At 31.9% G+C, this 26,273-nt stretch overlaps 1 protein-coding gene across 2 annotated transcripts; it reads right to left on the bottom strand.

The window, feature by feature from the left end:
* On the bottom strand, positions 1-26,124 carry LOC128182002 (kidney mitochondrial carrier protein 1-like). Of its 2 annotated transcripts, XM_052850591.1 has the most exons (12): positions 26,012-26,124; positions 21,398-21,538; positions 13,651-13,815; positions 13,223-13,370; positions 12,897-12,991; positions 5,893-5,978; positions 4,724-4,822; positions 3,843-3,967; positions 2,337-2,397; positions 1,639-1,722; positions 888-968; positions 1-234 (listed from the first exon to the last, which is right to left on the bottom strand). In XM_052850591.1, exons 3-12 carry the CDS (start codon positions 13,706-13,708, stop codon positions 196-198), a joined length of 876 nt encoding a protein of 291 aa, XP_052706551.1. In that variant the 5' UTR covers positions 13,709-13,815; positions 21,398-21,538; positions 26,012-26,124; the 3' UTR covers positions 1-195. The 2 variants fall into 2 exon arrangements, with proteins under 2 accessions (XP_052706551.1, XP_052706552.1); XM_052850592.1 differs by lacking the exon at positions 21,398-21,538 and having other exon boundaries at positions 26,012-26,101.
* Between the last annotated feature and the right edge of the window lie 149 nt (positions 26,125-26,273).

Genomic DNA, 26,273 nt, shown 5'->3' on the forward strand with positions numbered 1-26,273 from the left:
TTTTGGGGGGGGGGGGTATGACCTCTTCTACGTTATTTTTCTGGATCCACCACCTATATCGTCTGAATTGTCTTATTTTTCACTCTCTTCAGCTGTTCTCGTCATCCATCACCCGCTGTGAATTGTCATATTTCACCCTCTTCCCTCTTCACTTCCCCTTCCTCAGGCGGTGTGAATCACCCGTTTTTACCCTCTTCATTTCACCTTCTTCAGTTGTTCATAAGTCATAAAGAACTGACAAAGTTGCTCAGAAATTTTTTTTTTAAAACAGAATATATTCAGTTAATATAAATCCAGTTCTAAAATGAGATAAAGTCTTGCGCATGTTTTGGTTTTTGTTTTTATAATGCCCTTCAAATATGTGGAACAGTTTGCAGAAGTGTTAAATGGATCTATATGTTCACAGATGATAAGCAATCTTAGTTTGAAGTAAGATCTTCCTCGTTTCCCCATAGAAGATATGAACTGTACACAAATTTTGCACTTTTGCCTTTAGCTCAGGTGAACTAAAAACAACCTTCTTTGTACATGTATTATCATTCAGAACACAAGAAATCAAAAATTTAACAGGGCTTTTCGGAGGTATATCGGATATTAGGTCAAATGTATAACAGTTCCTTACTTATTTACTGTTTTACATCCCTTTCCGCTATTTGAAGAATAACCAATGTTTTCCTATAAAACATAACTTGGAGGATATTCCACTATGTAAACTGCCAAGTGTTTCTTTCTAATTGATTTTGGTATCTTAAATTTGTTTTGAATTTGCCCAGACAATGAAGGCAAAAGGGGCCAAAATTAAACTTGGCGAATATTTCCCAGTAAACAGTCATTGTACAATTCATAATTCCCATAGCTTCAAAGTCAAAAATTAATACCAAGGATACAATGATATTCCAGGGTCCTAGTCTCACCCAGATAGGAATGAACCCCTTGTATAGAGCCAGAATTCCCTCAGTTTTAATCGTCTGTAAACAAACAAAAGAAATCTTTAAGAGCAATTTCAACTAACAACTTCACTGATAAGCACACATTGTTTTACATTAATATGAATTTAATCAAAAGTTTTGCTCATGAATGAGATACATATCTAAATGTACTGTGGAATCATTTAAATTCATTTGGGCCAATTTTAAGGATCATCAGCATTTTTTAAGGTTTATTTGGATATAATTTCGTTGATTTTTATCTTTGAACAATGAATAAACACTAAAGTTACATAAATCGTCTCAGCTGTTAATTCCCGGTAAAGGGTACTGTAGATTCCTTATTTTATGCAAGTACTTAATTCTGTAATTCTAACAGTTTGCATCAAATCACAAAAATATAAAATCACAAAAGCCTAATTCTGATCATAGTTCATTAAGTTTACATCTGTTTGAAGCTTTTATTTTCAGAAAGGCTCTATTTCATTGAGAAATATTAATTGGCACAATCTGATATTTCACAAGGTTTTTTAAAAGAATGTCCGAAAAACAAAAGCAAGATTTTAAAATTGCGAGATATGCTTGGCGTGATTTTTTTTACGTTGATATTTATTCCTCGCGTTTAATTAGGAAACTACAATATCAACGAATCCAACGAAAATTGAGTCTGTACAACAAATTCAATATAAATGATTCCACAATCAGCTCTCACCCGTAATGCACAATCCATGGAGGAAGAGTAGATCTGGGAAGCTGGAGATTTCTCTATCAAATTTCTTTGGTTCATCATTCTTGTCTGTGAAGATAAGTGTATTTCATGGCCATCAATGTATGTCTAACAACCTTAAATCTATCATATATGTTTGAAGCTTTTATTTTCAGAAAGGCTCTATTTCATTGAGAAATGTTTATTGGCACAATCTGATATTTCACAAGGTTTTTTAAAAGAATTCATAATAAACAGAACTTATATAAACAGGAACCCTCTAAACACTGTTTTTAAAAGGATTAAGTTTGTATGAATTACGTTTATTTCGATTTTATTTTGTTTCACTATGTTTCAACACATCAGGTAAGTGCCATTTTAACCCAGGAAATTTTTTTTAAAAACAACAAGTACAGATGAAAACATCCTGTTTACACTCACCAGTCAGAAAAATGTGTGCAAATCAAATTGTTCAATTATTTACCCTACTTAATTTTACCCTACTTAATTTTGGTCCAATCTAAAGTTCAGAATACTTAACACGTTAAATGGTCAATTACTTAAACTTTCTCAAAATACCTTGTTTGTGTAGTGTAGTTCAGAATACTTCTTCACGTTATATGGTCAATTGCTTAGACTTTCTCAATTGTTGTTAATGATTTATCCACTTTGCTACTTTTACTCACGTAGGTATAATCACAAACCTTAATAACATCAACTGGAGTTGAAAAAATTGCACCTGCCAGTCCGGCAAAAAAGCTAGATCTAAAAAAAAGAATTCATTCATTAAACAAATTCTTTTCACTTTTCCCAGCCCAATTTTCCTGGTCATTTTGAGCACAGTAATGGAGAAAATGTTTCATTCTAATGTGGGAATCCTGGTACACCATTTTAATGGATAAATGACCAGTTAGTTCAAAATGCCATTGTAGTATCAATTCTGAGATGAAAAATTTGATAGACGCTTGGTTGTCTAAATGTTGGACCAAAATAATTGTATTGGTATAAACTATCGAATGTCCGGTAATTTTAACGCCTTTCTCTAATTTTTGCCTTTTCATGATCATTTTTACATGGCAAATGTACACGTTTTCCCCATTTTTCACGTGAAAATAACAGGATATATGGTATAAAATCAAAATCAATTTAATAGTTCTAATTTTAAACCTTGCACTGTTCAAATGCCAAAGTGCCAATCAATGGCCTTAATCTGAGGTCTTTTTCTGTATCAATTCTCTTCAGCAGTTAAATATACTAAATGTACTAAAAGTTTAAACATAAATGTTATATTTGAATAAATTCCATAAGAATGTAATTATGCAAACATAATTCGATCATTTAAAATTATTTTAAAGCAGCAAATAAAGATTTCAAATTTTATGGCCCCAAATATTTATTCATTAATTTGCCATTATTATTTCAAATATCCTTTCTTATTTCTTCTAGAAAAATAGTATGTCCCATATTATTTTTTAAAAATTACCGGTACATCCCCTTAATATAAAGAGATGCTCTATGCCAAGTTTGACTGAAGCTGGCTCAGTGGTTCAAAAGAAGAATTTCATCTGGGATTTGAAAAATTTTACCTTTCAAAATATTTTTAAAAAGTATTTTTTCCGTTAAATATTGTAAAATTCGAAAATTCTAAACTGGTGAAAGTATTTTAATTATAATGTACTTTACTCCACATATATATTGACAGATGTCCCATACCACCTTAAACTTAGTGGATATACATGTATATACCATATTACAATTTCCAAAGAATCATAATAGCTTGGCATTATTCTTTAGCCATGTGCATTTTTACTTTATACATGTACATGCATATGTTTCCTTAGATATACCTATAGAATAGTGAAAATGTTCCAATTCTGTCTGAACTTTTTCATGGCGTCAAAATGATCATAGCATGCGCTTATCGCTTGGATTATAGTAAACATAAAATCTCGGTAATTTTAAAAGTGAGCGATGTGCCTTTTCAAATGTAAATATAAGTAATAAACAGCAATGTTAAAAAGTTCACCTGGATATGAAGTTGGTTGGTCACAAGATCAAATCCTGTGAAGCCCAAAGGGCTTCTCAGAAGATTTGTTGAAATCTACTGAGAAGCCCTTTGGGTTTCACAGGATTTGATCTTGTGACCAACCAACTTCATATCCTGGCTGTGAACTTTTTGAATCGCTGTTTATTCCTTAAATGAATCTTACATGAAGTGTGTTCCTATATTATCCTCTAGATATCCAGATTTCAGTATCCAGTACTTGGAGAAGTCATACACAGGAAGTTCCACTCCTGCAATAATAGCTGCCCTCTGGGCTGTGGGAACCACTCCCTGTCATTAGAAAAACAAGCAAACAAAAATAGAGGTAAATACTGGTAATTACCACATTTAATTTTCAACTCCTTTCGCCATCCAAGGTCTACATTTGTAAATTTTTGGATTTATGACATTGAAAACATTTAAGAGCTAGCACTGGATCTTCATGGCCATTTTTAGACTACCGTATATCCGGGTTTTTTCACGTGTCACAAAATTTGCGACAATGGAGAAAATCTGTAACATTTTTACTTTGCGTCAGTAAATTTTCACCATATAAAAAGTTTTTTTTATAGAAAATGATACAGGATATAATTTCTGCGTATTCATTTGCGATCAAATGAAAGATCACGAAAAAAGTGAAAATTAGATCATCACAGAAATTATCGGGTATACGGTATTTCAAGTTACCCTTTTTTTTCAAGTAATCATATAAATGTAAACTTACATTCAGTTATTAAAATCTTCTTCTTTGATGTTTTCATAAAACTTGTACAAAAAATGTGTTGAAAATTTCTTTAATATCTGATAATTATTAAATAAGCTGAAAAACACAGGGTTTTGAAACAATCTGTGAAAAAAAAATGTATTACATAGAATAAAAGCAGAGGTCCTACCGTACATTTCAATTACCAAACCAACCTGCAAATTAATATCTTATTCTAACTGTTAGAAATGTTGAATTCCAGACATTTCTTATCCTACTCTCTCTTCCTACACATCAGCATTAATGAAACAATGTATTCTTGCAAAATATCCATGGAAATTTACCCTCCACAATCCTTTAATGCCCTCCTCCATGTATATTCTTTTAAACGCTTGAGTCATGGCTTCTTTGTTTTTTATCTCAGTCATTGCTTGCAACCGCACCTGAATGAAACAGAACGAAAAAAATCTTCAACCAATCTTGTTCTGACAAGTCTCTGTCACTCTCATCCTCATGTCTTTTCAAAAAAAAAATTATTTGACAAATTTCAAACACATACACCATAAAACAATCTAATTAAAATTAGAACTTCCATCCGCTACCCGGTTTTTCGACATGCGACATATTGAAAAACAGGAAGCAGATGAAAGTTCTAATTTCAATTAGATTGACCAATGATATAATTCACAGAAAAATATTTATTCACATACCCACAGATATGCTCATTTCTTTTAGTTAGATGAGCGAGAGAGAAGAGAGAGAGAGAGAGAGATTGTCAATTTATAAAAGTAAAAATTGGATTCCGTCCATTCCAGTGAGTATCAAAATTCTTATTATCATGTCACCATTTTTATAAAATAAAAATTTCTGTGTTTCAACGAAGGGATTTTAGGATGACTTTGCAAAAAAAAACACTTAAGGTGGTATGGGACACCTCCATGGTGTTACATACTGTTTATCAAAAATAGAAAATAAAATGAAGTGTAATTATATAAGTAGTTTCTTTCCGGACATTGTCACCTAACAGCGTAGCGCAGTGAGTTAGAGGGTTTACTACAAATCTGTAAGTCATGAGTTCAAATCCTGCTGGAAGTTTTACATTTTTTACCTCTTCAAATATTTTCAAAAGCTATTTTTTTGGTTAAATAATGAACATTTCAAACTGGTCAAAGTATTTAAATTATAATGCACTTTACTCAACATTAATATCAACAGATGTCCCATACCACATTAACTGTTTTTCAGTACATTTAAACAAATATACATCATTGTATCTAGGAAATCTTATCTTGCTTTTTAAATGATGACCAAGTTAAAGTTTTGGTTTTTTTTGTAAATGTAATAAGAAATTTGTATTTTTTTCTTATATCTCATTAATTATTAAATTGAGATATGACCTAATTAATATAAAATTAAGACTTTCAGTCTTTGTCTTAGCTATTAAGCAATAATGAACAACTTGGTCATTTTTTGGTCAGTTGTATTCAAGTCTTATTGTGACGATAAAGCTCACCTTGAGAACATCTGTGGGATTAGCCAGTGAACTCGACACGATTCCTGCGACTACGCCACAGCATACATTGATAAACAGTGTGGACTCTGAAAGACGTGTCAAGAGAATCTGATCATGCACTTTTCATTGTTGATATATATACATGTACATGAACTATAGCTCTGATCATCAACTCAAATATCGCAATGTGATTTTAAAACAACTATTTAATAACATTTTGCATCATTATTACTTATCGGGATTTAATATTACAGTATGTGGACTACATATAAATGAGTTGACATTACAGTCATAGGTCACTTGAGTCTAAATCATACCAAAACAACTCATTCAGTGCAGCTATACTAAAGACATCAATCTTCAACATTTATGTAACTTCAATGACATTATCCATTGTAGTTTACTGATGCTTAGTTTGACTACCAGGTATATTCATTTTAATGATCAGATTTTCCAACAAAACATTTGCCTTGCTCTAGCTATTTCAGCATATAGTATGCTTACACTACAAATGTATATATAAACCCTTTGTATACTATGCAAAAATAAATGTGCACTGAATATATAGTGACAAACTGAAAGGAATTATTAAAGAGGCATAATAATATAAAATAGCTTCTTAGGTAGCAAAGGACAGTTTTGGATAAAATACAACCCGTCAATATTTTTGTAAAATTGAGAGTTGCTGTACTTGAAGGCTCATGAGTGTTGCTAAAATTCATGAAATGATTTTTAATGATTATCATTAGTTAGAGGGATGTCACTTGTTGAAATTGACATGAAATATGTAGGCCCCATATGTTAGGTACATGTACATGAGAATCAGAAGTAAAATGCGAAACTGCGGCTATGACTGTTGTGTTGACTTTACACAGTGAAATTGCAAGTGACAGACGGGAGGTAAAATAACACGACAAGTAGGTGGATGGGACATTGTAAACTATACACCGGTAAGTTTCTGACATGTGATGGTGCAACAGGCACAGAAAGTCAATCCTTTTGCAGGGAATTAGCTGAAGGAGGTCTAAAAAGCTGAAAAATCATGAAAAATTAGCAAAATATGAAAGGGTCTAAATCTCATAAAAACCAGTATGTAGAAATTTTACAAGTTTTGACTAGTAATTTTCTTCAGAAATTGGTGATTAGCCTTATAACAAGTGAATTAAAAGTATTTGTGCTGAATGGGAACTGAGGAAATTCTAGTTACAGAGTTCCAAAGACACACATCCCCTGGCTACAAGGAATTGTATCAAAAAACTGTCCCATGCCACCTTAATGTAGTATCAAGAATAACAAGAGGCCCATGGGCCACATCGCTCACCTGAGGAACAATAGGTATGATAAAATAAGCTTCATGGAGTCACAAACTATCTGGACAATGTACAATAATAGATGTAGATCCTGTATAAATAAAATCCATCCCCCCCCCCCCCTGGATATTCTTATGTTTATAATCATAAGTCCTTTTTCTAACAGGATGATTTTATAGTCATATCACATGTTGAGTATTGCAGTTCTCAAAAATATCCTTAACAATTGTTTATATATTGTAAATTCCTTATATTACGCAAGTACTTAATTCCACGACCCCGCTGGTTTGTATCAAATCGCGAGAATATAAAATCGCGAACGTAGAACTTTGCTTTTTATTTCTTATGCTTCTCAACTCTCAGAAAATAATGGTGAGATTTTAAAATCTGTGAAGGGTGCTTCTCGCGATTCTACGCGAAAATAAACTCCTAACGTTTAATTAGGAATTTACAGTATGGGATATAAACTTACATCAAACTCTGAACCTTCTTGTGAGGCCGAAGAATTTTCCTTGGGCCAAAGTCTTAACAATTATAAAGAATCATCTGGCTGATTAGTTTCCGAGAAGAAGATTTTTAAAAATTAACTCTATACATTCTTAAGTAAAACTTTCGTTGTTTTTGAGATTAATTACCGTAATACTGTTGTTCTTTCTATGTAGTTGTTTATTTGTATATTAAATTACTATTTAAAGGCGATTTTTAAGAAACACACAAATCCTAAAAATTTGTTTCATTTTGGGAGTTGATTTTAATCAACTCTCCTATGCACTTACTTGGGCAAACCGGAAGTGAAACAGTGTTTGGACCTAAGCACAAATCAATACTGCTGACAACACTTAGTTCTTGAAAATAATAGATGAAATTCAATGTAATGTATTCTGAAGCATTGTTTTTCAAGAAAACTTATTTATTAATAACATGAAAATAGTAAGATTTTAAATGGTACAAATAGTTTAGATATTTTTTGAAGTCATATGTATTCCTACGCTAGAGTTCAATGTTGTCTCGTTCAACCAGACGCTCGGCTGTCCCTGTTAATATCTGACAAAACAGAAGTCTTTCTTGTTTGTCGAAGATAAACGGAGACAGACGAGCATTCGGTTGAACAAGACTAGAGTTCAATCTTGCCTGGATCCATACAATTTCTCAGAAATATTTGGATTACTGATACTACTTGCCATGCAAAATCAAAAATCACATATCATATGATTGTAAAATAAATGATAATCAATAAAATCAACTCCCGTCAGTACTTCAGTACTTTGATTTAATAAATAAGTTTTTTGGGAGGGGTGAAACGAGGGAGAAAATACGGATTTGAGTTGACACAGCATACATGTAGGTTTTCAAAGACCACTTCTTTTTTTTAATTTCAATTAAGTTACATTGTGAGTGTAGATATATGTATTAAAAAAAATAATTAAGAGTCAAACACCCTCATATAGGAATTTCTTCTGAATTGAGAATTTTTTAGAATAATCATGTAGTTTTTTAAGTGACGGTCCACTTTTGTCATATTTAAAGGTTATATATATTAAAGATAAAAATTTTCTTTTTAATACTACTTGATAGATTTATCCATGATACATATTTTAGATTCATTCTTTTTTGGTGGGGTTTTTTTGGGGGGGAGGGGGTGTACAATGTTTAGAACAATCTTATTCTGTCTATTAGCTGTAGGTCTGTAGCTCCCGTGCTGAAAAAATTCTCTTTAACATGCTAACTGACATCTGAAAATGAAGTATGTCAAACTCAAATGCAGATCGAGAGCTGCCACTTTTACATGTAAACATACTGCACCACTGTGACATCACTTTACAGAGCTGGTGATGGTGTTTAAATTAAAGAAAATCAGAGACATGTAAAGTGATGATACTAGTAGTAAACTGCCCAAGGATTTTATTGCAGAGACAGAGTGTATTCAGAAATAGTATAAATCAGTCCAGATCTAAAGTGAATTTTTTTGTGCCGTAAATTGCAACTTTTTAACACATTCTGAACTGAAGCTCTGGGGTCATCCATCCGATTGCTTTTTTCAGACCAGGAGCTACAGACCTGCAGCTATGTGGACCAATCAAATGCAAATAAAGAATTTTAAACAATCATTACAATAAAGGATAAAGACCCAATGTTAAAACAAGTGCCAATGTGGCACCCACACACATTAATAGTTTCATCTTTTACACAACTGAAGAAATTAATTAACACATGCTACAGTTGATACCACTTACTGTCTGCCATGCCCGACTTTCCCCCTCTACTAATTTAGTGACAAATGGTTGTGTGTGAAAAACAAGGGAGTTAAAAGTGCATGATCATTCCAAACCATTTCATGTATTCCATCACAACTCAAAATACATTGAAATTTCATTTGTTAGAAGCTATATATGCCGTTTTTAACGCTGTTTTGGTTATTTTAAAAACGAGACTCACTTTTTATCAGTGTGACGATCTAAATAAGTTTGACAACAATTTAATTTAAGCATATTTAATATATATATTGAATATATATAACTTCGAATTAACTTTTGTACTATCTAACCTGGTCAGTAAATGCCCCAGTTTTATTCAATATTCATCAACACCTGATCACCTGATGTGAAAGCATGATCAGCATGCTGGTAGCAGGCTAACGTATTCATTGACAATAGAAAGAATAACAGGCATTTTAATGTTTGGAGTGAAGGGGCACCCATGTGACAATACACTTTTAAAAAATTATGCACTTTGAAATATTTTTCAAAGTGTGTTAATTTTGAGACTAAAGCAATGCACTTTAAAAATTATATTTTTAAAGTGTGTTTATTTGGGACCAGGTGAACGCACTTCGAAAAAAAAATTTCAAAGTGCGTTATGAAGGTACATCAACATTTTTTTTATTAGTATCGAGACACTTAACACATGTTGAAAAAAAAATATATATATAACACAAGTTTTGGAATGGAATTTCAAATTTGATGATACATCTTGTATAATGATTAGTTAACAAGAGTGAATCTAATTTACCGTCTTCGAGAACGGGGGTGGGGGTTGAGATTAACAAAAGAGACAAGCCATTTAACTGAGTACAGGAAGAAGGTCCACTATCACTAATCTGTATTTCCAAACCATGGGATATTCATCAGCTTGAAGTAAACATATAAGAACTAAAAAGAAATAATTATGTTTTGTTGTAAACTAAACAGTGTTATTGTTAAACAAACTGGCCAAACAATTATTTCTCCAATGGTATGATAAAGAGTCTGTAAGTGTTTCAACATAAACCCTTTTTTGAAATTCTTAATCATTGACAAATAAATCACTTCAATTTAAAAAAAAAAGTTACATTGACAAACATTAAATTATTATAAATTTCAAAATAAGCATTAAGGCTTGGGGTTTTTTTTCTCGCACTGATGTTCTAAAAGGTCATATTGTTTTTTGATAAACATAACTAACCTATCACATGCAACTGAAGCTGGTTGAAATATACTATACATTGATCTCCATTATCAATATATATAAATCATTTTTGTTTCTGGCATAACCCAATGTACCAGATAAGAAGTAAATTAGCTGCATACACAAGAATAGGAAAAGGCAGTTCCTAAGCAATACAGTTTATGTCATATTTGGATAATTCAAATCTCCCAAGTTGTTCTTTAAGTGTAAATTGTCAAACTACATAAGCTTATGAGAGAAGAAAAAATTCTAATCGAAAAACTGTTTGTCAATATGGCTGAGAATGCATTGGGTTCTCTTTCAAACATATCCCATTGAGCTAAACAAGGCTAATCCAATTAAATGTATTTATTGTATATTAAAGTATCTATTATTTCGACCAAATTGTGAACAATTTTTTTTTTCAAAGTGTGTTAATATCGACGTTATCAACCCACTTTGAAAAAAATCATTTTTTTCATAGTGCGTTGACTTGGTCCCAAAATTAACGCACTTTGAAAAAATTTTCAAAGTGCGTAATTTTTCAAAGTGCATTGCCATGCACACACCCATAATTGGTAATACATGTACTGACACTCTTTATTTATTTATTTCTTTATTTATTCTCTGATCTGCAGGTACAAATTAAAATGGTAGTCTCTAGGTTTGCTGATGACAGATGGTAATTCTTTCTCAATGAAAGTTTTGAAGGAATATTTTTTTTGTCAAAAAAGTATTTTTACTACATGTATTTGTTTTGTAAACAAACTTTCTGTCACTCCTCTTCCCCCTTGCTGTCTGTCTTGATTACTTTTTCCCCAGTAAAGTGCAGATTTACACTTCCGTGAATTGTTCATAAATAAGCATGAAAACATTTTCATTTCTCCTTTCATAAAATGATGAAATATATTTAATTAATGCCAATGAATAACCTTGCACATTTGTCACAGTGTTTTCTTTTCTACAGATCATTACACTGACAAAGTTTGAGTCGAGTAACCAATGTAGCAAAAATAGCATTAAAAAATATGGCATATAAATCTTTAACTTGTTTGCCATTGATAAGATTACATGTAAATGTTCAAATTCAAAATGATGAAGGACTATCTATGATGTAAAATGTATTAATCCCTTACAATGACAAAGTCCTATGGTGACCTTCTTTATGGACATTGAATGAGAGCTAGTCTGTATAAAAATATAGCAAAATATTCATATTTCAAAACTAAAATATATACCGTAGATTTTTTTTTACTACCGGTAATTAAAAGATAGTTTGTAGCGAAACAAATTATATCTAAAAATTTTGGAAGGATCTGATGGCAATTTCCTTACCACCCAACCTCCTAATGGACACTTGGTGGTCAAAATGCCTTAATATTCTTAATTTTATTTTAATGTACATGTTTATTGGAATATTTATCCACTGTTTCTTGCATTAAAAAAAGTTCTCAACAGTGTATTTGCCATTATATAAATAGTGCCTGTTTGGGAGGATAACAGTTGAAATTGACACCCTGAGAAATCCATTGTCACTCGACGCGAAGCGGAGGTTGACAGTACATGGTTTTCGAGGGGTGCAAATTTTAACTATAATTTTTCCAAACAGGCACCATTTAATTTATTACACTGAGTGTCTTAGTTTTAAAGAAAACTTATCTGCTTTTACATAGGAATGACGTAAATTCTACGGCGAACCGTACACGTATACTGTACCCGCAATTAACAATTCGTAGTGTTAACCATTGGCAAGTGTTTTGCTAATTATATGCTGACGTTAATAGAACAGATTATACTGCGTCTAAACTAATCAGATTTTTAATAATTTCCAGTGAAGCACGCACCTGACTGTGTCAGACTTCACAGTTTTCATCAATTAGTATGATGATTTGACAAAAATTTATTTACTTTGTTTCCCCATTTAGGCATTAATTATTCTACTATTGTTTTACATAGACATTGTTAAAAGATGATGGGTGACACTCAGACTGCAGGGTTCAATTACTTTTGCCAAATAGTTCAGTTGGTAGGGCAAGAGATTCAGGTCTCCTGGGTTCAAATCCCAGTCTGATCTGACAATATTTTTCCCATTTGTTTAAATTTGGTGCCATGCTAAACCCTGGAACTGACAGGTTAACCCCTGCCAGGAAAGGAGCCTGGGGTGACCTACTTGGGCGAAGATCACGTAAGGGGGAGGAATGTAAATCTGAATAATAAAGTGGCATGCTAAAAGAAGGATACTCTACTTCATGTTAATATTATGATATATACCTTGTGGGTTTTCTACTATCATGGATTTCAATGTCTGATAAACTCCTATTTTGATGGTACCATATGTAGCCTGTCTCAGTATAGCTGGAGATATTCTATCAACAAAATATCAATATTAGCAAATCATGCATGCATATTTCCTCTTCAAATTCCCACATCCATGAGTTTATTTTGCTTAATTTGGGTTTGCCAAACAATTAAAGAAACCTTCAAAGATTACCGGGTATGTCTGGTTGCAATGATCCATGCTGTGACCTACATGCTTCACAATAATTCATGAATATACTTACCATACCCAGAACACATACAAATTCATAAAAATTTACCCAGAATACAGAGCTGCGAGTCCCTCCTCCCGAAATATTCTCAACATGGCATGGGTCATCCCCCTGTATCGTAGCTCAGACAGACGAGCATCAATTCTCTGGCCCTGTATCTGAAGCCGAGTCTTTGTTGTGTCAATGGGAAAAGTACCTGTATTTTAAATAAGTTCATTTGGTCATCATGCAAGAGAAATAACTACACACACTAACTCTTTCTACAAAGATTTCTCTTAAATTTACATAAAGGAAGTTGAATTATCATGAAGTTGCCCCTCCCCCACTTTTTTTCATATCCCCTTCTGCCCCCAAATTAGGATTTTCATGATTTAAGATATGTTGTAAAGATTTTTTGGATGAATCTCCCTCCCCCCTCCTCATTTTGAAAAACATTGCAACATGGCTGATCTTAGTTGTAGATTTATGCACTGTACCTATCTCTGCTGTTATGGAAGCCAGCCCTCCATAAACAAATGGCCGCCAGTCACCCATAGCTACGTCTTTTGGATTATATGACAACAAACCTCAATTCAGTGGATTGCTCATTTCTAGGAATGTATGGAGGTATTTGGAAGAAATCGTGCAGATCGAGAGACACCCTGAAATTTAAAAATAACTATATATTCTAAACAACTTAATTAACATAATTCTCATTCTTGTAATTTACCGGTATTAACTCATTATTTCTCATCAGTTGACTAATATAATTGTTTGTATCGTAAACAAGGATATTGGCCTTGTTTTTGTTTGCATATAAATTGCTTAATAAAAAGAACATCATATTCAAAACAATCTGTGATAAATACTTATGTAACTAATAACACTAGTAATTAACTTGCAAATGGAAAATGATCTGATTTAAACAATATTCTAACAAAAATTCTTTGCAGTCAAAAACATAGCACTTTGTGACCAAAAATTTCACTTCTGTTCAATTTCATCCATTTGTCCAGCTTTATATAGAGTTAACTATAAATTCAGACAATGAGTGGGTTTTTAAGATGGAATCCGAAGTAAATACCCGGTAGTAAAATAGGGTTTGAGTATTTTCAAAAACATCATCTGCCGAGCTTATCGAATTTAACTATCAAAGCTATAAGTTAAACGTAAACTCTTTCAAATATATTGTGGATTTGAGGTGGTATAGGACACCTCCATATCGTGACTCACCTTACTTTCTATCAAAATAAACAATGAAATCTGGTATAATTTTATATACATGCAACTATTTACCACCAAAATTGTTAATTAAAGCATAGCGTAATCAGTTTGATCGTTAGCTGGCTATGAAATTGTGAGTCATAAGTTCAAATCATGCTGGGCTTTTAATAATTTTTCCCTTTCTTAAATTTGTTTTAATATAATTTTTGGTCATCTATAGTAAAGTTGAAAATTCTTAAGTGGGAAAGTACTGTTGTTGTTTTTTGGCAGTATTACTGGTAATCAACAAAATATAATCCCAGATGAATTTTTAACCAAAAGTGTTAATAAATACTGTAAACAAAAGTATTCATAAATACTGTAAACGTACTACAATGGGCTGTGTATTCTGTATAGCGCTTTTGGCGGAATGCAGATTTCGTTAAATCAAGTACATCCCTACATGCCATGCATATATCTATATGAATAGTCACATTCAAATCTACGCCAGCTTGTTGAAAAACTAATTTCCGCCAAATATCGTACACGCCAAATATTTACAGTGCACAATTGATGTGTGATACATTTAAATGATTATGATAAGATTAAATTAAATCCAAACAAAACTTTATTTGGTTTAAAATCAAGGAAATTCTAACCCAATGAATATATGTGATTCAACAGTGTATTGATCCTAATGTACTTTTATTCACAGGTGCTTGAGGACAGGATCGACCCCCCCTCCCCCCCCCCCTTTATATATTATGTATTATATATGTAGAGGGTCTGATTTTTTTTTTAAATATTTGTATTAGGTAATTTTGGGCAATGAATGCATAAATTAGATTAGAAATATGTCATAAAAGGATAATTTAATAAAAAATATAATAATTAGTCCCGGGGGTCTATAATCTTGGGGGGGGGGGGGGGTGCTTGTCCTCAAGCACCTGTGCATTTATTCAAATCAATATCGGCAGGTGTTCCATACCACCTTATTAATGTTTCTAAAACTATGACCTCCAGAGAAGACCGGGTAGACGAGGAGAAAAATTTTAATGCAAAACTCTAAACAAGAGAAAAATTGTCAATGTGATAGCAAACAGGGAGGTTTTTTTTGTGTGAACAGTATTCATAGTCCATGTGTCAACCCTGTGTCAACCCATCCAGAGAAATGGGGTACCCTATGTGCAATATAATCTGCGTGATAATGACCAAGTTCAACAGCTGGTATTTTTTTCAAAAATTATCAAAAATCAAATCCAAGTAATATGCACATCTCTAACATACCGTAAGTACAATTGATCTGCAAAACAACAACTTCCTATCTCGAAAACTGTAGGAGGAGTTATCCGTACAATAGGGGACTTTAGGGGTACCCAATATGCAATATTCTGCAAGAAAATGACTAAGTTCAAAGCTGTTATTTTTTTTAAAACATAGGTAATCACAAATTACAAAGCTCACCGAGACGAGGCATCACCCTTATGAGACATCACCTTTATGAGACCACCTATATCATATTATATGAAAATCATACTTTATGATCTTGGATATTCATGGATACTGTTTTGACACAATATTGTATATATATCATCTGTTAAAAAATTTCATACAGTATTATAAGATACAATATTCATCAATAAAATGATATAAAATACATTGTTATATTCAGTAGTATATTCTCACTATATAACTCTATATAGACAAGTAGTCAATAACTGTGATATAAGCTCGTCCGAAAAATATTGACTGGTCAATATTTTTTTTGATATTGACCGGCTAGGAATAATATCTAGAGAACATTCCCTCTATTTCAAATAATCGCCTCTGATTTGTTGATTCGTAAACGATGACGTAAATAACTCTTCGCGACTCCAAAACAAGGTGATGTCATAATAGACAGTCAGTCAAGGCAAGTAAACAACGGACGTGCAATGCAACGGTTTGCTATCTTAACGGATATAAGGATTTGCGAATTACGGTGAAGTAAAATCAGGTAGAACATCTGTATGTTAATTCTTACGGGCGGTCGAATATCACCAGTGACCGTTTGATGCTGAGGATATTTTGGAAATAAACTTTGCACAAAATTGAATTCGTGAATTCTTTGTTGAGCTGAGAAAATTACGGCGATCTGTTTTCAATTACTTTCTTAAATTTTGGTTTGTTTCTCCATATAACAAAACAAATGTTGACTGCGTTGACTGTGACTATCATATGATACAATATAATTTGATACAGCATTGTATTATATCAAATGATACATTTAATTTCATGTGATAAAGTTAATTGTTATACTTTCATGTTAAATACTGAAATTTGATTGGTTTAGACGCAGTTCATAATATGTTCTATTACCCTCAGCGTTAGCAACGCACTTAGCAACGGGTAACATTACGAATTGTTACATGCGCGAAAATCATGCGCGTACGGTTTGCCTTAGAATTCACCTTATTCCTATCTAAAAGCAGTGATGTTTTCTTTAAAATTAAGACATTCAATATAACAAAATAAATAGTGCCTGTTTGGGAGGATAACAGTTGAAATTGACACCCCTTGAAAACCATTGTCAACCTCCGCTTCGCGTCGGTTGACAATGGTTTTCTCGGGGTGTCAATTTCAACTGTTACCCTCCCAAATAGGCACTATTTATATAATATTATATAAAACAATATCATATTATACATATTGTTTCATATGGTACAATAATATATATTACAATATCATATTAATACAATTTCATGTGATATAAAAATTTATAACATAAACCATGCAATATCATATTATATAAATAGTGCCTGTTTGGGAGGGTAACAGTTGAAATTGACACCCCGAGAAAACCATTGTCAACCGACGCTAAGCGGAGGTTGACAATGGTTTTCGAGGGGTGTCAATTTCAACTGTTATCCTCCCAAACAGGCACTATTTATTTTGTTATACTGAATGTCTTTTTTAAAATTTTTAAGAAAACTTTACTGCTTTTATATAGGAATAACGTGAATTCTACAGCGAACCGTACGCGCATAACTTTCGCGCATGTAACATTTTTTAATGTTACCCGTTGCCAAGTGCGTTGCTAACGCTGAGGGTAATAGTAAATATTATTAACTGCGTCTTAACCAATCAGATTTCAGTATTTAACATGAAAGTATAACAATATACAATATCGTATGATACTATCTTATATAATATAACATTATCATATAATACAATTTCATGTGATAAATACATAAACCATGCAATATCATATTATACAATATCATATGATACTATATTATATAATTATATAACAATATCATATAATACAATTTCATGTGATAAATACTATATTATAGAAACCAATATCATATTATACAATATTGTATGATACACTATTATATAACATACAATATTGTATCCTAGGATACAATATCATATATTGCAATATCATGATACAATATCATATCATAAAATATCCAAAAAAAATGATACAATATCATATATATATTTTTACAATATAACATATGATATTATATTGTATCTAATTAAACAATAATGTATCATATCATACAATACTATATCATAGGAATCATGTTATATCATTTAACAACAAACACATCTATTTATCAAGCAGGTTTGAGTGAGGTAGGAGATTTCTTTAGCATCCTTGATAATGGAGATCAGGCTCTGCATCTGAAGCTACCTCTGCATTTCATTTATAATATAGTTAAATTAACTATGCAAGCTATCATCTATAAAACATGTGACCTCTTCCAAAAAACTAAATCTCATCCATTATCCGAAACCTATGGCTCAGATTCAGCAATCAAGCCTGTCAGGCACATCAGTATCATAAGACGCATCATCAATGGAAGTTTGGTTATGTTATGACAAGTAGTAACTAAGATATAATCATCAGAGGGCACCTGCAACAAAAACTTTAACCAGCTCTAAAAACCTTAACCTCCTCCAGCATCCGAAACCTATGGCTCAGATTCAGCATTCAAGCCTGTCAGGTGCATCAGTATCATAAGATGCATCATCCATACAAGTCTGGTAAAGTAAGGACCAGCAGTAACTTACATGTAGATATTGCTATCAAAGGGCACCTGCAACAAAAACTTTAACCTGCTCCAAAAACCTTAACCTCCTCCAGCATCTTAAATTCAGGACCCAGATTCAGCATCCAAGTTTTCAAGTCCATAAGTAGGTCCAGATGCATCATCCATGCAATTTTGGGAAGATAGGACAAGTAATAGCTTAGATGTAGGACCTGCAACAAAAACTTAAACCAGGTCCGGACGCCGACGCTGGGGGTATAGCATAAGCTCCCCTTGACTTCATCTCATTATCAAAAATCAAAATCCAAGTAATATGCACAGCTCTGATGTATGTACAAATGATTTGCAAAACAACAACTTCCTATCTTGAAAACTGTAGGTGTTAATGAATTGAGGCCACAATCCAGTGATATAATTTTATTTTCATTTATATAATAAAGAAATTTGATTCAGAAGAGTATGGAAGCAAAGATAATTAAATGAAATCAACATTTCAAGGAGCTTCATATAATCATATTACAGATACATGTAGTATATGTACCAGTAAAATAAAAAATTTAATTTCATCAAAGCAAAACTTGTAAGAGAATTCAATCAAATGACATTTTAAATCAAACCTAAGGATGTTGAAAGCAGCATATTGAGATTTTATGAAATTGTATATACAATGAATTAAATAAATCAACTTGAAGAGAAATGTAATTGAAAACAGAACATATGGAATAAATATACAATATAAATGCACATTTCTGTTTTCCTGCTTTGTGCATGCACTAAAAAGTGTAAGTGAATCACAATTAAAAATTTTTAAAAATATGTCGTCAGGTGTTAAATTAATCAGTCTTAATTAATATGCACTTCAAATCGTTGGTTATTATTTTTTAAAGCTTGTCAAATAAGTTCTGGGAACTGGAGTAAAAAATGTGTACCAGCATTAGTGAAGTGATTTATTACTGTAAAAGGATTAGTATGATGTAATTGAAGTTTGAGTCACAATAAAGTTAATAAGAAGCATTGTATTTACACTGGCTGTTCAGCAACAAGCCATATGAGCTAAAAATTCATTTTATCTCTCCTCCCCCTCCACAAAAAACTTTTTAAAAAAAAACATGGTGACAGCCCAATATCAAAGTATCCAAGAATCTGAATACTTGTAGCTAGTGGAAAAATAGTACACATGATTAATCTGTACCTTCATGACATTTTAAAAGGTTACATAATGCGTCATCTGATCAAGTTGTTTATTTATTGGAAAACATATCCCTGAAAGTTCAACCAATATCCATTATCCATGTTTCATGCTTTGCATCATGTAGTTCTTTCATAGCTTAAGCTCTGGTTCAACAGAAGGTCATGTTATTAGCTTACTTTTGGAATTCTACTTTGGAATGTCTATGTCTACTAACTATTTGTAGTTCATGATAAACTACAAGTTCATGATGACGTACAAGTTAATGACGAAGTACAAGTTAATGATGAACTACAAGTCACACGTAATGATGATTTTGTACATAGTTCATGCGTGTATTCTGTGATGCAGAAAACAAGCAATATTTTTTGCATATGGCACAATGGTCAATAATTATCTCTAAATAAAATATTATTTATCTCAACCTGAAAATTGTTGTAAAGTTACAAGCAATATCTTTAGCATATATGGCATAATGGTCAATAATTATCTCTAAATGAACTATTATTTAATTTATCTCAGCCTGAAAATTGTCAAAGTATTATCTATAGCACTAAGTATGTCACAATCCTATTAATTTACAATATTGGTTTGACTTTAATTTTACATAGTGTTTTATGTATCCGGTATTGACTCTGCTCTAGTTGTCCTACTTAATTGTAAACAATGCCAATATTAAGCAACTAGAACACCGTTGTATACACTGAATGAAAAATAAAAATGATTGAAGTTAACAAACTCAATTATGAAAACAGAAAAATGAAACACAACATTTCCCAGGATTAAAAAGGGCACAGATTAACCAGGATCTCAGGTATGCTTCATTACAAAACCAACTTGAGACCTACATGTATAGTTGTTAGCTAGCAATCTCAGAAGCTCACTAGAGGCAAAAAAATTTAAATGACAAATCATTTCTAACATTTGAATATTAACTTAGTGTAATGTATCATTTACTTGGTATATTCAGAGTCAATGTATCATTTACTTGGTATATTCAGAGTCTAAAGACCCTTAACCGTTAGAACATATATTTTGAACAAGTACAAAATATACATTCATTCTAGAAAAAAAAAATGTACAGTAAGCAATTGGATTATTGTAAATTGCTAGCATCACAATGATCCCCGATACAAAGGGGCCATAAATTTCACAAATTTGGTAGAGTGTTTTATGGACATCATTGCAATGCATTAGGTTTTTTTCCAACATGTGTGGAAGTATGGAAGAATATTTTTGAAAATTTCACTTTTTTTTTAGTACTGTATATTTGGTCCTGCCCTAAAGCACCCAGGGGTGGTAGAGCCATGAATTTCACAACTTTGATTTCTCTTACCATAGAAATGCCTCACATCAAAAATGGTAACAATTGGTCTTGTAGTTAATTTTAAGAAGTTAAAAATGTAAAATTGTTCACACACAACGAATGATGCAAATCGCAAAACACACACCGATGAGCGACTCAGGTGACCAGGTTATAGGGATGACTAAATTATTAAACATTATCCTACATGTAAAAATTTATGGTTTTATCAAAATCTCTCTCTCTCTCTCTCTCTCTCTCTCTCTCTCACCCACACAAAGACTTTCTGTTCTCTACAGGTGTCCATTATTGCACATAATGTTTTGAAACCTAATAAACATTCAAAGTTCTCTGGAGATTAATTCTGTGACAATCTCGACTCTTGACTACATTTCTTATAGCATATCATTCTTAGGTTTTATCATTAATCAATAGTACCGGTACTTCGATAAAATTGGGATGGAGATATAACAAAATTGTCAAAAGAATAATTCACCATCATACTGTACCTGAAGAAAATGTTATATGGTTCTTAGAGGACATTACTGAAAAAACAGTCTTTGGCTAGGATTATGTTATCAGCTAAACCATGGGTTCATTAACTAACACACAATTAGCCCAGTTCTGTTAATGAAGTCTTTAGTCTTTAGCTACAAAAAAAAAAAATTAATATTATCAAATGATTTAATTGTAATTGCAGAAATGAAAGATTACCTGTTCAGCAGTTGGAATATAATGTATATACTGGTAATTAAATTGTTATTAAATTAATTATCATATTGCATTTTTAATCGTAAGTAGATGTCGATGTAATCATTTGACGTCACACTTGGACAACGGAACTGAACAATGCATGCATACTGATTTCTACGTTATAATACAATATAATATAATGTAGCCATGCAATGATTAACAGAACAGTTATGTATATAATAACAGCCAAAGATTGTAGGAAAAATGTTATTACACACCCATAGGGTTTATTACCCATGGGTAATTAAATTTTCAGTTTATATTGTAAGTTACTTTAATATACAATACTATACATTATCTGATTATGTACAATGTATATCCCTCGCAAAATTCTTTATTAATTAACGTTAAGCAATATAAGAATAAGTGTATCGATCCATTTACTCATCTTACTTTATTATTACATTGCCATTAATTAATTTAGCGATTAGAGCCGGGGGGTGGGGTGTTTAAAGGTGTTACACTTACGTTTTTTGTAAACAGGTAAACGGGGCCTGGGTTTGATTTTGTTTGTTTGGTGTTTTTTTTTTTCATTTTAATCTACGAAAAATATCGAAGTGGCATATCAGCAATGCCATTGATATTTATCAAAGTTTGGGTGATAATTATGGCATATGTGTCAAACCTCCACTATCATGACTACAGTACAGTGATCCCCAAACAAAAATTTTTCTTAAGAAATCATATCAAAATCACTGAAAAATCATATCCAAATCACAAATTCATGATTTTGTTCTATGATTTAGACATGATCCATTAAATGAATCATACCCAAATCATAGGTGACAAATAAGGAAGTATGATCCTGATGTGGTTTGTTTCTTGGTTTTGAGTCTGCTATGATTTTCTTGTGATTCTGGTATGTGCTATTATCTTAGAAGGCAACAGAGCATGCGTTTGAAATGATTCGTTAATTGCCAGATAAACTGACCACTAAGAATTAAGATTTCTGCACAACAGGAAGTTGAGTTGCAAATTTTGAATGTTCATCTTGGAGCCTAAATGTGATGTACATGTCAGGAAAATTTGTTATTGTTGGGCATCTTGCTCTATCTTGGCATATTTATAAAGTGAATTTATGGAAGTATTTTGGGGGAATATATTCTTATTCACTTGAGGTAAATAATATTTTATAAAGACTAATTTACAATACACTATCAAGTGATTTATCAAGTGAAGCAAGCAACTAATGCATGGATGCACATGTATCATTAGTTCAGACCGGGAGCTACAGACCTGCAGCTAGGTTTTGAAATGCATACATAATATTTTAATTTGAACAATTCATGTAATAATTGCTAGAGGAGTTTGAAATAACAGTATAATTATCATCTAAATTATGGAAGACTTTGATCCTGCGTTCTAATTCAGATTATAATGGCTTAACGATACAGTTCATGTGACATATATGTATACTATTTTTCATATTTGGTAATTGACAATATATTTCAAATATTAAAAGTATATAATTGTCTGTTGCAAAATATAAATTAAGTGGTCATTTTTTTCTTTAAGAAATTATTGTATTATTGTCCTTTAACAGGTCATGGTTTTGATATGAGTTGTTATAGTTACAACAGTTCATACCAGGACCATGGTTTTGATACGAGTTGTTAGTCACAAGTTGTGACTAACAACTCGTATCAAAACCATGGTCCTGGTATGAACTGTTGTGACTCACAACAGATCATACCAGGACCATGGTTTTGATACGAGTTGTTAGTTACAACAGATCATACCAGGACCATGGTTTTGATATGAGTTGTTAGTCACAACAGATCATACCAGGACCATGGTTTTGATACGAGTTGTTAGTCACAACAGATCATACCAGGACCATGGTTTTGATACGAGTTGTTAGTCACAACAGATCATACCAGGACCATGGTTTTGATATGAGTTGTTAGTTACAATAGATCATACCAGGACCATGGTTTTCTTGCAATTTGTTTAGTTTAACAGATCACCCTAGAATCATGATCCATTAACTCATTTGCATGTGAAATTTTCCTATACCGAAATCATCTCAAAACCATGATTTACACACAAGCCATTGATATGATCCCGTAGGCTATTTTTTCTGTTTGGGGAGGTTGCCATTAACGAATCGTCTCCATTAACGAATCACTTTCAGATAAACAATTCTGTATTTTTCTATTAAAGGTTCAGTACTTAACTTAACATATCCTGTTATGTAGAGTTATTCTTGTTTTAAATATTTATCATGAAATTATTAAATTTTATATTGTTTTATGTCGTAATTTCTAAACAAACATGAACAAGCTTTTTGAAGACGCAGACAAAAAGCATGCGTGCAGCTGACTACTTTCACTTTTCGGTTGAGCTCTGATGTGAACGGCTCATTGTATGTAAGCATATTTGGTACAGATGTTTAATAAAATTATCTGTCTACAAGCACTGAAAGCGTCAAACAATTTCTTAATCAGAGAATAATTATATTAGCTATAATGTTGTGGGTAGTCAGGGTTCCAATAACGAATCACCGAGATCCGGGGATCACGGAGGGGTCATGTCAAAATTAATTGATACCGCTACGATTATTTGCACATCTGCTTCAATAAAAAAAAAAAAACGAGAAACAACAATAAAAGATTTTAAAAACACATTTCATTCCCATTTTCTAGAACATTTTTCCATTTGATTATGATTAATACGGATATTTATTGATTTAAAAACCGGCATGCCTATCAAATTAAAGTTATTCGTTATTCGATGACATTTAGTAGTTTATTTCCTAAAAATATAATTTTCCTTGAACATGGATCCAGTTTGCAGATTCACCATACATTTTTAATTTTGTTTTAAAAATATTTCATAAGTACCGTGGCAAACGATCGCCGATTCCATACATGTACAGGTCAATCCTGAAAATATTTATTTTCCTTGAACACCTATCCAGCTTGCACATTCAGTCATCCACTATACATTTTTAGATTTGTTTTAAAATATTTCATAGTACAAATGATCGCCGATTCAAAACGTCTATCTTCCCGGTATTTGTTCTTCCATTTCTCTTTTTTTTTTTTTGCTGGATGTCAATACTGGGTCCTGTTTTTGTTTTTTGGTTGCTTAACTATACAATCACTAAACACATTTCTAGGCAATTTTGTGTTTTTTATTTTGTTTACTTTAAAATCGCCCTAGGATATGCTTCTATAGATCTTTTAAAACCTTTTTTTTATAATTAGTTACCGTTATGTATTCTAACTTCAACTTTTCTAACTGTGACGTACGTGCTAAAAAATCTTTAAAAAATTCGGAATGGCTAAATTTTTTTTGAATAAATTAAAAAAAAACAATGCAGAAATTTAAATTCATTTTTTTCTTCTTTTTTAAATTTTTTATTCGATGAGTTATTTTCCTCGCGATATTCTTAAAGTTTCTATATGTTTATTTTATTTTATTTTTTTAGTGTCGTTGCTCCGCATGAAAAATCTATGATTTAGTACATATATGTTATAAAAACCCAATCTGATACAGTATTTAATAAATATCGACACATAATTTCATTGCAAATAAATTAAACCCGTTGCGACACAAACTTCATCATTCTGTGAGTTCTATGAACTGAATACCGTCACTTGTCTATGCTTTGGGAAAACCCTCGTGTGTCGTATTTCGTTTTTCTCTCGATCCATTTACATGTATATTTCTTTGTAATTTCATGAAAAGATGTTCATATACATGTGTCTCATAGAATTAACAATATTGATGACTTACAATGACTAAAAACTAAATGATTTTTAATAAATTGGTGGATCAAAGTTAACAAATCATGCAGTCATTTTTTTACCATTGAATTCATTGTTATTTTTTCATGAATTGTCGGGTTCAATAAAATGAACACTTCGCTCAAAATGAAAAAAAATTATTAGTCTTTCCATTTATATTATTCTTATTCATGCTTTAAAGCATATTAAAACTTAAAAAAAATATTTCGACACTGTCCATAACAAAAAATAATCGGCTGTATATCACGTGATTCGGTAATGGAGAAAATGATCCGCTAAAGGAGAAAACATAGTTCATCAAAGTACAGCGATAATTTTTGTTTAATCATTGGTTGTTGGGAAAGAAATATATGATGTTATGAGTCAAGTATGGTACAATAAAACAATGTTGTATTATGAATTTAACTCGGGCTTGGTTACGTACTATCAACGCGAATTTACTTAGTGATTCGGTAAAGGCAACCTCACTGTACTGTATGTCCACGTTGAACGTATCCTATTGCGATCGAATTTCCTCGATAAAACAACGGGGGGAAATGACTTAACTTTCAGTATCAAGATGACTGCAATATTGCAATATATGTGAATGTGGCATCAATTTTTAGAACAAATACTTACGTACAAACTCTCCGTTAACTTAGCTCTTTAAGTTACTGTATACATTGATCATCGACCCACATGTCCAGCAATCGTTATCGTCGTAAACAACGAACGACAACTCTTATATAATTTTTTTTTCTTCAATCAAAATTTTTAAAGGCTTTTGTTGTATGAATCTGTCTGGGCATATTATTGTATGGTTTTAGAAATGGGTTTTCTTTCTGGGTTTAATTATTTTTTAAAAGGAAAACATTTAAAATTCCAGTAAACAAAAAAAGGT

Source organism: Crassostrea angulata, chromosome 4 (genome assembly GCF_025612915.1).
Source record: "Crassostrea angulata isolate pt1a10 chromosome 4, ASM2561291v2, whole genome shotgun sequence".
Taxonomy (NCBI): Eukaryota; Metazoa; Mollusca; class Bivalvia; order Ostreida; family Ostreidae; genus Magallana; species Magallana angulata.

Bases quoted from the DNA above. Each gene is read 5' to 3' on its own strand.
- LOC128182002 (XM_052850591.1), bottom strand. From the start codon at position 13,708: ATGGGTGACTGGCGGCCATTTGTTTATGGAGGGCTGGCTTCCATAACA. The intron at 5,979-12,896 runs GTATATATCATA...CACGTCTTTCAG, and splicing joins GATAGTAGAAAACCCACAAG to AGTCCACACTGTTTATCAAT. The intron at 1,723-2,336 runs GTTTGTGATTAT...TTATCTTCACAG, and splicing joins CTCCAGTTGATGTTATTAAG to ACAAGAATGATGAACCAAAG.